Raw genomic sequence first — 17,321 nt, 5'->3', positions numbered from 1 at the left:
TAGAATAATTCTGCCTTTAATATAAATATTTTTAATTTTTCACACAGACACAAATTATTGCAAAATGAAATTTCAGTACTCTAATCATAAAATGTAAGTATAGGTAATCAACTTACCAAAAATACAGAAAAAATTAGTATTTTAAAGCTAGTGCAATTGTACAAATACATTCAAATTACAGTTTATCAGCTTCCAATTAACATGTTGCACTGTACAACTGGAGGGATAAGGAAAATTAAAAAAAAAAAATAATGTATTCATACTACTGAAAAAATTAATTTTTAAACAGTTTTCCTTCTTGAAAAGTGAACTGTAACCTCATCTATGTTCTCTATAGTTTTTCTGAAGAGGACATCAACACAGTTGCAAATTCAAGATGCTTCTTTTCCACTATATCATTCAAGAGGTATTTTTATGATATCACACACAAAGTATTTACATACCCTTTTTAGTTTTCAGAGTTCTCCTCCACAGTGTAGAAAAGATTCCATCTGTCCAGTCATTAGTTGCAGCATCTAGTTTCCCAAACATTTGAGGAGCAGTAATAGCTTTGGGATTCATACGCATTTCTCTATGAGTCTGGCCACATTCTGTCAGTGCTCTCATCAACATGGTTATGACCACTGTTTTTCCAGATCCACTGGGTCCAAGTGTCATCAGCCCATGGCGTACTAGAGAAGTTTCATACAACTATTAAAAAAATAAAAACTTGTTAGGAAACATATGCTTTTGGAAGATTTTTGCTTGCATTTAACACATGAGACAGTCAGTGATTACAGACATACAAATTATATGTTCAGAATTGAAATCAACATGCATTTGCTGACTTTTATGGTTTTGTGGAATAGCACATACCTTCAATCTTAAATTTTCCGAGCACCAAGCAAGTTTAAGAGTTTAGGGAATTAAATCTTGTCGAAACTTTTCAAAACAAACCTGAACAAGCTTAAGATTCCATGGTGGATGGTTAACCAATCCTGCCTCTTCGACCTGATTAGCTACTGCAACCTGAAGTTCCTCATAGGTACTACTGTCCAACTGCAAGCCCGGAAATAGATCATTGATAAGGCTGAGAAACAAGGGCTCATCTTCATCTATCTGAAAGAAAAAAATTCAGTGCTTAAAGCATGGTTACCCAAAGAATGTTCTTAAACCAAAATTAATCTCTATTGTAAAATAATAAATTGTAAGAATATACTTTCTAATTACAGATGCTTATGCTCATAAATACAGCCAGTCAAAAGGAAATATAATTTTGAAAATGTTATCCATATGCCATGTGAGAAATAAATTCAAAATGGAGAGAAATTTCAAAACACTTGCAGCATATATTAGAAAGCACATCATATTTCAAAAGAAATCTGTAATGGTCTAATTTAGTGTGTACTCAAATTAGTCAATTTACTTATGGTTCAGCAGTCAGTCTGTACACAAGTCAGTACATAAAATGTTATACCCACAACTAAGCTACTATTACCTGTTTGAACCTTTGCACCCTGAACAGTGTTTACAAGTCTAAGAAACTCTTGTTGCTGTTTAAGGATAACACAATTACTATGTTTCAATTTTTAAAGAATGTATGATATCACTTTCTAGTCTTCTGTAAAATCCTATGAAATATCTAGTAGACTTGCCTATACGTGATGCTAAAATATTAAATTAGATTCTTACCAGCTTAGAAAGATTCATATCTCTTAGCCCTCTCATGACAATACTTATTTCCTTCTCGTTTGGCCTGACCCTCTTTTGAGTTCCAAGAGTCCTCAGTACTGAAAGGATATTCCTCAGACCAAAGTCATAATGGACCTGGAGAGTGGAAAAAGGCTTATGCATCTGTAACAAGTTCTCTAGTTTTATTTCATAAGTATCTCAAACCGTACTTGAATATTGTATAGTATAGATGCACTGCCTGGAACAGGTAGCTAAAACAGAAAATGTTGCTGTTGTTTAGGAATTATTCTACTAAAATAAATGAAGGATAAGGTTATTTTCGGGAAAGTAGAGGAAGAAGTCGAAGTTTTTCTATTCTAATTTAAATTTAAATATGTTACTTTGCCATTTACAGTGCCATATAGCAATAATTTTGTAGCTCTCTATAGCAAAGTTCTGAAAAAAACAAGGGTTCCATTCCAGACTGGGTCTTTCCAACTGAGGCAGCTTTTAAAGCCAAGACCTCGGATCAAAGCACTGCTTTGGGAAGAAGGGCAACTTCAATCAGATTTCAGATTTGTGGTTTGTAATTTCCAGCTACTTTCTCTAGGCCTGGATAATCATTAAAAGAAAAGTGACATAACCGGGTTAATTTTTCTCTGTCTGCCACGTTTAGACAGAAAACCTCATGCACTGACAACTACAAAATATCACTCTTCAACAATTAAACAAATGTGTTTTTGTAATTACATACACGAATCAGCATGTTCAAAAATTTATGCAGATATTTGTTTGAATTATATGTAAGCTACCTCAATATTTTGTAAAAAGCATAAAAGTAATGCTTCAAAAACAGTGTGTACAAAACAAACCCTAAGGGCCTATATCATGTAAATACAAAGAGGAAGAGGAAGGGAATATTTAACAATACCTGCTTAGTGAGCTGCTCCTCACAAAGTTGGTAAAGAATAAAGAATTTCTGAGACAAGATCACATTATCAATAAATCCGTAGCTTGCAAGTTTAACTCTTATAATGATCTGAAATACATGTTTTTTAAAAATTCCATTAGTTCTTTTGAAGATATGTAAGCAAAGTAAAATATTTTTTTTTCTTGGTTTACTCTGTAGTTGTACCTGTCTATCTGGAACCATCATTGCAACAGTTCTAAACTGAACTTTGAGATTTTCTGGTAGTTCTTGACGTCCAGCATATCCAGGATTCTGTATAAGAAAACATACTGTGCTATCATTCACAACAGTCAATAATATTCTTTTATTTTTCAGGAAAAGTAATGCTATACATAAATACCTAGATTCAGAGTTCAGAATTATACCTTCTTTCTACTAATGGCTAAAATTTGAAGAAAAACTTTAACAATAACTACAAATTTAATAACCCATCCTTCATTGCAAGGGTAATAACCGAATTTCTTCATAATAATGTCAGCAATCAGAATTTTTAAATTTCATGGAATCTAGTTTTTTGATTTCTTCTGGTGTATTCCCAATCCAAATAAAGGTTTTACTATGATTTTTTCAGAAACTGTAGGTTTGAAACATCTTTAAAATTCAGTGTCTAGCAAAAGCCAAAATAATTTAAAAAGTATTACAAGCAGTGTACAGTGAAGAAATATTAGGATGCCAAAAGCAGTCAAAAGTTATTTATGACCTCCACAGTTATCATCACGCACTCAGACATGCAGATGAAGATTTTAATTTCCCCTGAAGTCATCTTAGATTGTCATCTGCCTTAGCATTAGGAAACATACACTGCAAAATTCCCTGCCCATGAGATTACAGGAATCAGTGCAATGAAACCTGAGGAGCCCAGTGGCAACAAGACAGGATATTCTGAAAGTTAATATTCCAAATCCAGGAGTTTGTTGTTCTCCCTTGGGTAATGGTAACTGGTGTAAAATGATACGTTCTGCTTTGCATGCCTTTTATTCACTGTCCATTCAGTTGTGGGACATAACTTTGATGTATATATGTCTTTTTGGCAAATAGTCACTATAAGAAAGTGAACATTGTATGTCAAATACCAACCATAAAAATTTCATGATATAAGAAGCACAGTTCTGTCATAATGCCCACACTGATTCCAGGGTTGAGGCACAGAGCAGAAAGGGACCCCTTGCCACAGAGGGCCAAAAAGCCACATCCAGCATAGTGCTTTCCAATTTAGACATCTTATATCAAGAAATGAAAGGATCTAAAAATTTTTTGCACAGGTTTTGAAAAGACCTATTGTAACTACAGTGTAAGGAGAGTTATTTATTCCAGAATTATCATACTTGCCTTCTGGAAATCAACTTTTATATATCCAGGTAAAGTACCGACTAGGCAAGACACAAGTCCCTGAAAAATCTCTTCCCTGTATCTCCAGTTTTAAGTGAATGTTCTTTTTTTTTTCCCCTACAGTATGTTTCTCACTAACTACTAACTACTGTTGAAGCATTTCAAGATAGGGTAGTAAAGCATATTAGTGCTTCAGTCCACTCAGTGAACAAGAAAAATTCTGGAAGTTTGGCCAAATTCTTACTCTACATAATGAACTGCAATATAGTAATGAAATTTTTCAGTCATCTTAAAGTAAAACCAAAGGCACATAATTCATGAATATCAGGTTATTTATGAGATCCAGTAGTTTAGTCTAATTCCATAACAAAAGCATCACTGTTAATAAAATTGGTTTTGTCTTCGTTTCATGCGGGATTTTTAAAATTGTGTGTACTAAATTTGTCACTTCTCCAGAATTCTTACTATATTTACCATTGTTAAGAAAATGCCAAACTCTGGATTTAAGTCTACACAGTCTCCATCAGAAAAAATGAACTGCTTTTTTTTCTGTTTTCTTGCTGTTAAAATAATATAGATTTGTTGTGCTGCTACTGACAAAACAGGCAACTCAATTCGGTTGAATTCATCAAAACATCCCCAAGATCCAGACTGTGCGAGACCTAAAACAGGGACAGAAAAATTTGTTATCTGCTGCTCTTCATGCTTACTTGAGATACATGAACTAAGCTACTTTCCCTTCAATAATTAAATAAGATTAGTTTTATTTCTTTCCCAGTGACTAAGACCTGTCTTCCTCCAATCCACCTATTTCCATATCAATCTAAATTATTATTACTTATTTATTAAAAAATGCTTAAGAGTTAATAAAAATCAGAACTAGGGGAATTTTTGTTCTTTAGCAACATCTTAAGACAAAATTTGTAGCAGCATTTCTTTCCACTACATTATAGTACAAGTAGGCAGCAGTTTTCTTTCATATATCCTGAAAGAGAGCTATTTAAACGTTATTCATCTTATTCATCTAATTAATTCAGGGTAGAATGTTGCTACACAATTATCACTAAATAACTTTAAAGGGAATCAGTCATGTAATCGAAGATTTTTAAAAAATTTTAATAGCTTGACAATAACTTTATAAACCCACAATTTTAGACATTTTTATGTCCAATTATTTCCTTGCCTAAAAAAAATAAAAAAATAAAAAATACATACAATAGTATACAACTTGAAAAATAATCTGACATAAACCCCATGAAGTCAAAATTCTTTATGTGGGACAGAGTTAACAGTGCTGACTGGTTCCAAAGCAGTTTTGCTGAAACTGACCGGGTGTGCTGCTTAACCACTTGCTGAGAATGAGTTAGAATTATGCCCTTGTAGCAAAGGAAGCCAACTGCATACTGGGCAAGAATGTAACCAGGAGGCTGAGGAAAATCACTGCTTGCCTCAAACCTACACTTGTGAGATAGCAGCTGGAGTACTGTGCTCAGTTTGGGGCTTACCAATAGAGGAGGGACATGGATACGCTTGTATGAGCCCAGCAGATGGCTGGAGCCAGGATGGTCAGTGGCTGGAGGACACGGCAGAGAGGAAGAGGCTGAGAGAACACAATTTGTTGAGCCTGAAGAGAAAGCTAAGGGGAAAGCCTACTACTAATAGGAGGCACTGAGTAACTGAAGCCAGGCTCTTCTCACAACTTCAGTGGAAGAAGAGGAGACGAGGGACACTGGTTTCAATGTGAGAAATTCCGAGCCAGTTGTAACTATAAAATGTAACTATAAAAAATGTTATCACACGGATGGCCAAACACTTGAACAGGGGCCCAGGGGCACTGTGGAATGTTCACACCTGGAAACACTGAAAACCCAACTTGAATAATGTCCTGAGCAACCTGCTCTAACTAAACCTGCTAAATGACCAGTGGAGGCCTCTTCCATCCTACATGAAGTCTTACCTTTGAAAATCCTACCCAAACCTCTGAAGTCCATTTGATCAGAGCAGTTGAAGACTACTACATATTTTCCCAGAGCTTTTCCCATGTCTTTTGTAGTTTCTGTTTTACCAGTTCCAGCTGGTCCTGCTGGAGCTCCTCCCATGTTCATTCCCAAAGCCTGTGCTAAAGTTATATAGCACCTACAATATTAATTAATATTAATTTATTAATTTGTATGAAAGAAATATGTGAAAATATGATAGATATTCATGATAGATAGATGTAAAGAAATTTCAGAGTGGTAAAATTCACAAAATACAACAATCAAACATTGCATATAAAAGCAAAATTTTTTATCTGGTTCTAATGTCCTTAGTTATAAACTGTGAATATAAGACAAACTAAAAAATTAATGAGCACTACTTAAGTGAATTTAATTGTGTTTAAATCTCTTTGAAGCTATAAAGAGAAGATTTCTGCTGTTGAATTCTGCCACCTCATCATATTCTGCAGTATCTTAATCTGTATAAATCACAGTACTTTAGCTAACATTTGTCTAAATGCTCAGTTGTGAAAGAAAATATAAGGATATATATTCCCTTCCACAATTATTGGTAAAAAAAATTAAAATTAAAATCTAAGAAACAGACCCTAAGATTTTTACCTCCTTTTTTAAAATTAATTCTTAAAAAACCTAGACTACTGCTTTAGTTGTATGTGAGTTCTAGTTATGATTTTCATTCATGGATGGAGAAGTATGCTAAAGTATGGAAAAGTAATGCTAAAGGAATTAAATGACAAAGTTGCTGAACAAACAATGGTGTATCTTCATATGTCAAATCAATTCATCATACCATGAGCATATTTCTAATTAAAGTATTTCTGGTTTTAAGAGACAATTTAACACAGTTCAACTAGTTTATACAGTTTAGCTTGAATCACTATAATATACTACATCAAACTTAAACTTCAGGGACCTTGATGTTTTGTAGCTAATGAGAAATTTGGAATGAAATTCTATTTTGCTTTTTCTAATACAGTATTATTCAGTATAAAGATTTTCATGAATGATCTAGCCCACACAGGACTTACTTCAGAATGGACCTCTCTGAAGATATATGTTAAATAAACACTTTATATTAAAAGTATTCATTACATATAATGGTCTTCTAACCTGTCTGTAAGAGGAGTTATAACCAGACGATCAGTGCAACCAAGAAATTCATTTTGGTAAATAAAATCGACATCTGTAATGGATACCACAACATAATCAAAATCCTCTTTAAAGTAGAATCTAGTCTGCTTTAACCATTCAAAGTCAGTTGGTGATTTGATGTTCGTTTTTACCTGAAAAGAGAGTAAATACATGCTTATGTTACAACTGAGTCTTCAATAACTTATAAAATTTTTATTTGTATGAGAATAATGAGTGATAACCCAGGTTAAGGTTCCTGTGTAAGTACAACGAAATGTTTACAAGCATTGCATAATATATTCAGATTTATGCTAAACAAACTGATAATAAAAGTGTTGTGATCACTTAAAAAGAAGAGTTAAAAAGAAGAGTTTCCTTTCTCAAAAGGAAATACTAACATTTAATTGACTCTTGGTTATTTTTTGCCTTCTTCCTTTGAATTTCTTGGAAATTACAGTGTGCCAGAGTTCTCAACACTACTGAACTATTTTCAGTAGTGCAGCTCACCCTCCAAGTGAAATTAGCAAACAGCACAGTTAAATCCAGCAAAAACATTGAAAAAAAGAGCTTGATGAAGGATGTCACAGAGGCAAGGAAGTCAAATTGTGTGGAATCCAATAATGCTGTGTCATCATTAAAAATAGGTGAGAGATTTAGAGTTGAGAAATGGCATCTCTCGAAGAATAAAGGGATGCAAACAATTTAGCACAGTCTAAAACATTCAAGTATAGGACTGGCATTATCTGTTGATTTTAGTAGGATTGTTTTGCTTTGTTTTGTTTTTCTTCTGTGTATTCTTCTTAAAAAATAGAAGGAGAATCCTAGTAGCCTGCTACCCAAAGAAAGAGAGAAAAAAAAAACAAGAGATAAGGAAGAGTTGTTGTTGCTGCTTTAACTCTAGAACGGGTGGAGGCGAAGTACAACCTAGTGCCAACTACTGAGATTCTGTGACAAGCCATTGGGAAATTATCTATGATGGTACAGCTACAATACCCCACGTTGAAATATTCTAAGAAAACTGTAAAAACTTGAAGCAAATATATAGAACTGGAACGATGGATTTCATTCTAATTTAAGCAAAAGTGTACTATTTTTACTCTGGTTACATTATGGGCATCTCTCTCTTACAAACATATATATACTTTGAGTAAGTGCAGCTACCACAAGTAAGAAAAATTATTATGACAAAAAAAGCATTTAATTGTACGAAATTAAAATCAGTACTTTACCAAATCATCAAAAATATCACGCTGATGCACATGAATGGTGATAAGTGTTTCAAATTTCACTCTGTCAAATTTCGAAAGGTCATGCGTGGTCTGGTTAATCAGCGTATTCAGAATCTCCAGAAATCTCACATTGGTTACTTGCATGATTTTTCTGTCCTCTTTAGCATTCTGTAGAGCTGTTTCTGAATCACGTGTCCACAACATTTGAATTCCCAGTAATCCAACCTGCAAATTTTGAAATGTGAAAAAAAAAGAAGAGCCTCATTAACACTAGCCTTGTTATAAAGCCTTAGATGTAATAAGAACAATAAATTATGGAGCAGAGATTCCCAAATTATCACTACATCCAGCATGATGCTGTCTGATGCCTGAATTAATTGTCTCTGCTGTGATACTGGAAACTCCTGAAATAATATTTTTAAATCTTTATGGAAATTTGCCTCATACTAAGACACACACAGAAATAAAGATGATTCTCAGTTTCACTCATAAACTGTAGTGTACTCCAGTACCACAGATATAAACAGGTCTTAAATTCTGGGGAGAAGCCCTTCTGAAAATTTCACATTTCTAATTCATAGTTAAAGAATCCATTAAAAAAATTCTGTGCATTTCTACTGAACATAGGAAGGACTTCTATCTTTCTAACATGCTCTCATGATTAAAGTACAGCCTAAAGCACATTGAAACAGACATTATTTTACTTCCAAAAAAATTGAGAGAGTTACAGGATGTTGTGTATAAACTACAATCTCAGATTTTGATTTACTGTATCAGGCACATCTGTGACAAAAAACAATAAAGGAGAACTGCATCAATAATGTTTTCCCCACATTCCTACGTAGTCAAAGCACCAAGACCAAAAAATTTGACTTGTCCACTATTTCTACTTTTCTGACTCCTTATACCTGTAGAGAGTTCATGGTTACAGAGACTATGTGGCAGGAAATAGCTCACCAGTTGAGAATCACCAGGCTAGCAGCAGTAGAATTGAAACCAATTTCCCTTTAAGAATGACCAACTAGTCAGAGAAAAACTAATTAAATCTTTGGATTTTACTTTTTCATGCTACCCATAACAGAAGTTCCAAGACACAAAAAAAAGCTAAAAGGAGAAAAAATGTCAGTAGTTTGCCCACTTTCTTCTCTGTGTTATCATAGGTTTTCTTTCTCTGCACTTTAAACTTCATGGACAAATACCATCTTCTTCTCCCTCCCCCCTTTTCTAACTTAAATAATTCTTTGAACATAAAAATATCTGGATTAGCAAGACATAGGAAAAAACTTCTTTGGAGATGGTAATAAAGCCACTTCAATATGTCTGACATGAAAACCATAAAGACAGCCCATTTATACTCAAAGTAGTAAATTAAAAAAAAAATACTGCTAGTACATAATTACACCATAAATACAGGTTTAGAATAATCCTATTAAACATTTAAGTATATCAATTTATTTTTCATTAAATTAGTAATGTATCAGTCATTTTTAATATTTGCAGAGTTTCTATTAAAAAGTTACACGCAGCACTGTACTGATTAGCAACTTACAGTGTCAGAAATTGTACAAGATGGAAAAAATTCACTAGTGGTTAATGAAATTTATTAATTATCAGTATGATGGAAGAGTCTCTAGAAAAATCCTTCAAGATAGTCTTCTGCTTGGACTGCATTATCACAGTGACAAATATATGAACTATGAAATAAGTCTTGTAAATTATGAGATAAAGAACTACAATCATACGCCTTGCAATCTTAAATTATCAGCCTGCCTGGGACATTTTATTTTCATCTGAAAGGGGTTCAATAACCATCACAGAAAATATAAGCTTTACTGTATAGTCTCCAAGAGAAGAAAAAAGTAATTTAAAAGTAAATTACAAGAAAAAAATTATGCCATATATAAGGTACCAAACCTGAAGCTATTAAGGATTGTCTTCTACCAAATAGAACTATTTCCTTGTTTCCTTTATGAAAAGTTCCTCATATAGACAATTGTGTATGATCTTTACATCCTGCCTCCCCACAGATACAAACCAGACTGCCACACAAATACACATTGTGTAATCTCACCTGTGCTGGGAACTGATAAAGAAAGCCGATCAAGTCATACCCTGGGTCACTGATTTGGTAATATGCTGATCTAATTATGCCATGCAATGAAAGCTGCTGCACACGCAATAAATCCTGCAACCAAAGTTCTACTGGTCCTTTTGCGAGCACTGGAGTGTCCAACTGAAAAACAGAACATAGTTACCAAACTTCTATTCAAGAACGTTAGTTACTAAATTTCTATTCAAGACAACTACAGATTTAACTTCAATAAACATACTAGAAATTGGTTCAGTTAAGGCATATTATAATTTTCGTACACCATTCCTTGAAATGTCCATCTGTAATTCACAATTATTCAATTTAACACACACTCATCTGTTCAATAATAGAATGATTTATCTATTAGCAGCACTTCTGGGAAAAAAATAATTCAGATAATTACTGCAATTTTTTCTCCTTCTCTTGATATGACTGCCAGCATGCGATCATAATCCTTTGCGTGGAACTCCACTTCATTTATATTGTCAGATACTGAAGGCAGATGTGGCTGTAAGGATAATTCAGAAATCATTTAATGTGAACATACAACAGTGGCAAATAGAAAGATATCTCAAATAAGGTTACCCAACGAAGGTTCATTTGAAGCAACAGATGAATATCAAGCCATCTGGTAGGTAACAATTACAGAAGCAGTTGTGTAGGATTTTATTTCAATTTGCTGGTTTTTTACATTTTCCGGGGGCCATCCAACAGAATAGAGAATAGCTATTGCATGAGATCAGCTACTTTAGCTCTCTCAGCTCTCAGCAGCAATCCAGACTAACTGGATTTCTGCAATATGCAAAGCAGGAAAGACTTATAGGGTCATTCTTGCCAGCTTAGTTGTGGAAGGAACCACCAGCAAATCACTTGAGAGGATCAAATTTTAATGTTTGGAACTCTGAAGATTTTTTAAAGTTACATATTTCCACATCATATTCCATTAAAGACTAAAAAGCAAGAAATTAACATTCTTCTTTTTGTAAGAAGAAAATGTTACATTTTAATTTATTACATGCTTTCCCATACTCTTTGTTTTGTGTTGTTATAAACAGGAAAAAAAAAGCACTAATTTTGTACCTGGATTGTGTGAGAATCACTTGCTTGTCCAAGAATTTCAAGAAGGACAGGATCAGAAACAAAAAAGAATCTGGGAAACAGGAGTCTTTTCTTCTCTAAGTATCTTTAAAATTGAACAAGATTTTGATTAGAATATTTCAGCTCTTCAATGTTTTCTACATAAGAGTGAAAATAGGACTGAAATACTTTAAATACTTAATATAAACTATTTACAAAATAACAATAATAGTAATACATTAAAAATTCAAAAATTCATACCCTGTAAGTGATTTCTGACATAGTTCCAACTGTTCATGCAAATATGGGAGAAGTTGCATCATAGTCTCATCTCCAACACAGCAGCTAATGACATTTGGGGTTTCATGAGCTCGTTGCATTATTCTTATCCATGATTTGTCAATATTCTGAAAACGCTTTGCTTCCTATATGTAGCAAAACCAGAAGTACTGTCACAGCATAATCTGTTGGAGATTATTACACTGATATCTTTGAAAGATAGGCAAGCATTATAAAGTTTACCTGAGGTAACTGTTTTGCAATATCTCCCCCTACAAATACAGCTTCAAGATAAACCCAGAGGTTCTGCACAACAAGCCATTCTTCTATTACATCTGTAGAGGTGCTCAGTTTATAAACCCAGCTCTGAATACCCTTTTTAAACGGTGCATTGTATCTAAAAACAGACAAGAAGCAGTAATTATTTGATTCTGAATAAAGCTATTATCAAATGAATACTTAAAAAGGTGAGAAAAACCCAACAACCAACACTTGTTCCACTTAGAGCAAGAAGGATCTCGTGGGAAGTTTCTACCAGCTTGATAACATTGAAATACAGAGGCAATAGTTTGCTAGTAATATATGAAAGTCTTCCATTTGAGGAAGTTCTTAATTAGACATTGTAACACTCTTTTCCGTTGAAAAACTATTAGCCCATTCAAATTCACTGCCATTTTAGCCTTATAATAAGACAGTTGTTATTTCAGTGTGTTTCTAACCATGCACTATCACTTTAAAAGTACCTATTTGTCAGTAAAGAGCCAAGAATCATTAAACTGTCCTCCATTAATGATATAATTTCTGCTGATTCAGCTCCCTTTAACAGTAGCTCTCCTCTCCCTTTGAATGCTGAAAAGCTCAGAACTTGGCTTTCCCAAGTTTCAGATACTTGAGATAGTTTAGCTTCTATATCCTTTTCCTTTGTAGCTGATATGCATATATCCTGCAAAAGAAAGAAGTGATTTTTTTGAATCTTCATTCTTCAGAAATAAAATCTTTCATAATGCTACACATCTAACATTATAATATTTTAAAACAATAGAAGAAATATTATAAAACAGTGCAGAGATGTGTCACACAAATGAAGAATTGACACTAACAATTTCACTCAATCAAGTTACATGCACGGACAGCTGAAAAATGCACACCAAGAAATGCAGGTTCTATGGCTTCACATTTTGTTGTTTTCTGCATAACAGGATTTCTGATTCAGTTCCACAATGTTTGCAGTAAAATGTTGACTCTTCATCAGAGGAACTCTCAGTCTTACCACATTTCTACTTATAGATTCACAGAATCTAAGAATAGTTTAGGTTTAAAAAGTCACATCCTATTCAATTCGGTGTGAAATTCAAAATTAAGCAAATCACTCTGGGATGCTTCCATATGAATCAAGCATAAATATAATAATAGCTTTTGCATACATATTTTCCCTATAAAACTTTAAAGCCCCAATGAAAGTTTTTTCAGGTTATGTGGGGGGATCTTTTGAAGTTACCTGGTTCACAAGAAGCCATAATAAATATCTAGAAAAGTGTTCTTGTTAAATACTAATAAGCATGGAGCCTTCCTCTAAAATTTCCAATGTTACTACAAATCTTTAAGGAACCACAGAGTATAAAAATTAGGTATCACAATAATTTTCAGGTCTGGTTGTTTTTTCCCCTGTTTAAAAAGGGCTAAGAAAATAATAGAAAGTAGTGCCAGGACAAACATTAAAAGATTGTCTAGAAATAAGTGTCCAACTATTCCAGCTGCTACCTCTGTATACAGCTGGATATGAACTTCTAAATAAAATATAAATTATTTTAAACTAATGTGGTCCAAATGGAAATCAGGGACCTTAATGAAGTAAAAAAATTACTTTAAAAAAGTTAATTTTGTTGACAATATCAAATGAACATAAAAATGGAAAATTGTATGTACCTACCTCAATATCATCTTTGTGTTTAAGAATTGGTGCTTCCATGATGTTTCGAAGGGAAAAGGATTCAGATTCTACATCAAATTGATGTCCTGTTGTTTCACCAATACGATTCCAATGTCTTTGTTTCATTGCTTTGTTGGACATCATTTCCAACAAACCACAACACTGACTAAAATCATCAATTTTTGTCTTGAGATCTAAAAATGCTTGCCAGTGTTGGAGTCCTTTCGGTAGTCTACGGCACCTGCAGTTGAGTGAAATTGATACAGCAGTGAATGCCTCTTTTGTCAAAGCAGGAATTGTTTTAAACACAGAAAGTGCTAAATTATATCAGCACTTGTGAAGCTCTGTATTTCAGCAATTAGACTTTAGCATACCTAAGACTGATATAAAGCTTTTTTCATAGGTCTGCACTGCTCTGTAACTGTAGTATAGATATAATCTGAAACACCAAATACTGGCACAAGTATAAATGTGCATCATCAATTAGTCATGCCTTCATTTTGGAAATCAATAATTAAAGATTTTGGAATATTGTTTTATTAGGAGGACTGGGGGTGCAAAGAAAGTGCCAAGAAAGCTTTACTAATTTTAGGATGGAGCTTGCCAATCTTATAACAAGACTATCAGGCAGCAGAAGAGTTCGGGACTGCACTGAATTCTGCAGCTTTCCTGTTGTAAAACAAGCCTTGTCCTAGTCTTCAATATTACATTTTTACACAAAATAATATACGTACTTCTGAAAATACTAAAAATAAAATTATATTAAAAGGTTCAAAAATACTTCTGAATGAAACTACTTTCATGTAGTCTGCTCAACAGTTTGAAGGAAATATTCTAAGCTTTCAACACTATTGCAATATTGTAATTTTCTTACAAACCCATAGTATTCAAGACACTCATCATTCTTAATGCATTAGAAATGGCAAAAAATCTTTTTCAAAAACTATATCATCTTCTAAAAGACTCAAGAATTTTATTCTTGTATTCAGGACTTAAAATCAATGGGTTAATCCTCTGAGCTGAAGAACTTAAATTTTACAAATAAAATTTCAATTCTCCTAACATCCTGGTTGGTTTAGTCAAGGAGTTTGACTCCTCAACTGCCCTTCAGTTATAAAAATTACACATAAAAGGCTGGTTAACTAAAAGTATAGTGTTATTCCACTCTTCCTGGTAGAATATGACTACTTTATGATAAACTTTATTCATAGAGGTTTTGTATTTAAATGTATCAAATAGTTTTACTGAAGTTACCTAAATCTTATTGCATTTAATGTCAGTTGTAATTCCACATTATGAACATACCTGTTTTGAAACTCCTGAAGTTCAGTATTTATTTTTTCAATATCCACATCTGTCCAAAGTATCTCATAATAGCCATTGACAGTATTTATTACTGCATCATATAATCCATACAATTTCTGAAGCAAGCCTAACTCCTTCCTATTGGGGAAAAAAAAAAATCATACTAATAACTTTAATCAGCTGTTTGGATATCTCACAATATAATATTAAATACATGGCATATGTCATATTACTACAAAAAATAGAGGTAGATCAATTAGACTAATTTTGTTCATATAGAAAATAACACTTTGTGAATAAAATCCACAAAAAAGAGCAGACAGTTGGTGCTAAAGACCTAATATCTACAATAAACATATTTGTGTGAAGTTTTGCTTTGATCTAGTTCCATTCTGTTCATCTTTCCTTCATCTAAAAGGAAACATAACTTCGGCTTATGTAGCCAGAAGTGACTTTGAAGTGTGAAGCAGAGCATGGCAAGTGAGGACAATGAGTCCATTTAATTTGGAAACTCTCTGAATCAGAAGTAAAACACTAATCTAAAAACAGACAGAAAGGGTTAGATCCTCATCTGGTGTGAATCATCATCAGCCTCTTGAAATGAGTGGTGTGGAAATTTCAGAATCTGATTCTTTGTACAGTTCTTCAAAAGGCTGTTTGTTTGTTTTTTCATAAAAGCTCTAGCTATATTTTTTCAAATGTGATGATAAACTGACCTTTTCTTGCCTTTTCCTTCTTTGCATCCTATCTTAATACATAATACTAAATTTACTCATCTCTTTTATACAAGTGTAGGTTTATATTTCTAGGCCATACTATCCCGCTCCTTTATATAGTATCTACATGTTTAACATAATTTGGTGTGGTTTTGTTACCATGATAAATAAATACAGTTATTTCTTACTGGCAAATTCATTAGAAATTTTTTTTTATTTTTTTCATTTTTATTTTTTATTTAAGGCACTGGAAACTTGCATCTTGTAATATTTCCCTCTTTTGTGTACACTAAGCCTTTTTAACATACTTAAAAAATATCTAAGACATCTCTGTTTCCACTGTTACCTGATTTTATGCAAAGCCTCATAGTCCGTGACAGGCAATCCAAACAACTGTTCACCAGATGAGTATGTGACAAACTTTCTCCACAGCTCATCAAAGTTAGACTGATAAAATTAAGATTGATACAGATGAAATTAAAATATATTTAACGTTTTAATTCAAAATTGTCTAATAATAAATTATTGGAGAGTTGTAACCTTGTCTTAAAGTAATTCTGTAAGAAGCATATTTAAATATCTGCAAACGTTTTTTGATTTAAAATTTAGAACAGTTCAAGTAATGTAAAACTCAAATCCATTTACTGAACTCAAAAAGTGAACATTTTTAAAAGAAGCAATAATCTGAAGAAGCGTCTAGAATTCTGCCTCCTATCAAGAAATTAAAAGAAAATAATTGTTTCAGATGGTAAAACATACAACCTTAAAAAACAAAGAGCACCAAAAAACACATTACTTTCATAGTATAATTGCTGTCTAAAGGATCTGATCACCATAGAAAAATGTAAAGAATGATTTTGACTATCCACAAGAACAAATTGTTATCCTGGAAAATAATATAAAAAATATAGCAAATTAAACCAAAATCACTCAATTTTCAATAAACAATTAGGTACATTGGGAGGTTTGTTAGTAACTTAGGTTTTTTCACAAATATTGTGCTTTTTACAGAGTCTATACAATACATAAGAGACTGACAAAAGTCCTGCTGAAAAAACTCTTCAGGTTACTATCACCTGCACAGAAAGGAAGGATTAAAAGTAGCTTGAAAACTAGTTATAGGTCTATGAACTAAATTTCATAACAAATTAATAACAATTTAAAAATAATTATCTAATGGAAAATTTGGTTTTTATAATATTAAAAGATTGGGTAGTATGAGTGATATGAAACCTGACTTCTTTTCAGTCATTATTGAGTTGTCGTACTTGAGTCTCCCCTTCTACTGCTTGTATTACTTCAATTTCTCCAATTTCAACCAATTTTTCTTCACAAAATGCAAAGAGTGAAACAAGGTTACACATCAGTCACTCAATCCTTCAACATTAAGGAAACATTGCCTGATAAAAAGCACATTTAACATAATACTACACAGAATATCCACAAACACACATTCACCAAGCATGACTTTTTCAACACTTGTTTTGATAACCAGTAGCAGGATCTAATTTAATTATACAGAAATCCAACAGTTTATTTTCTTACCTGGAAGATCTGTAGTCTCTTACTGGCTTCCTGAGGTGGAATATTTGGAACCATAGGTCCTTCCTTTC

The 17,321-nt window shown here is 33.0% G+C and overlaps 1 protein-coding gene across 1 annotated transcript in view; it reads right to left on the bottom strand.

Annotated features, from left to right (window-relative positions):
• Positions 1–17,321, bottom strand: part of DNAH8 (dynein axonemal heavy chain 8) — a 126,210-nt gene that overhangs the window by 62,442 nt on the left and 46,447 nt on the right. The window contains exons 32-50 of the mRNA XM_071739367.1: positions 17,254–17,316; positions 16,055–16,155; positions 14,993–15,130; positions 13,688–13,928; positions 12,501–12,700; positions 12,001–12,154; positions 11,740–11,903; positions 11,482–11,584; positions 10,805–10,909; positions 10,381–10,542; positions 8,310–8,534; positions 7,060–7,232; positions 5,907–6,085; positions 4,424–4,611; positions 2,786–2,872; positions 2,582–2,689; positions 1,672–1,806; positions 937–1,098; positions 444–690 (exon numbers count right to left, since the gene is read on the bottom strand). Coding sequence (XP_071595468.1) covers positions 444–690; positions 937–1,098; positions 1,672–1,806; positions 2,582–2,689; positions 2,786–2,872; positions 4,424–4,611; positions 5,907–6,085; positions 7,060–7,232; positions 8,310–8,534; positions 10,381–10,542; positions 10,805–10,909; positions 11,482–11,584; positions 11,740–11,903; positions 12,001–12,154; positions 12,501–12,700; positions 13,688–13,928; positions 14,993–15,130; positions 16,055–16,155; positions 17,254–17,316 — 2,935 coding nt within the window. The remainder of the gene's footprint in view (positions 1–443; positions 691–936; positions 1,099–1,671; positions 1,807–2,581; positions 2,690–2,785; positions 2,873–4,423; positions 4,612–5,906; positions 6,086–7,059; positions 7,233–8,309; positions 8,535–10,380; positions 10,543–10,804; positions 10,910–11,481; positions 11,585–11,739; positions 11,904–12,000; positions 12,155–12,500; positions 12,701–13,687; positions 13,929–14,992; positions 15,131–16,054; positions 16,156–17,253; positions 17,317–17,321) is intronic.

Source organism: Heliangelus exortis, chromosome 3, assembly GCF_036169615.1.
Source record: "Heliangelus exortis chromosome 3, bHelExo1.hap1, whole genome shotgun sequence".
Taxonomy (NCBI): Eukaryota; Metazoa; Chordata; class Aves; order Apodiformes; family Trochilidae; genus Heliangelus; species Heliangelus exortis.
The sequence above is the reverse complement of the archived record's forward strand: the minus strand, read 5'-3'. Positions and strand labels throughout refer to the sequence as shown.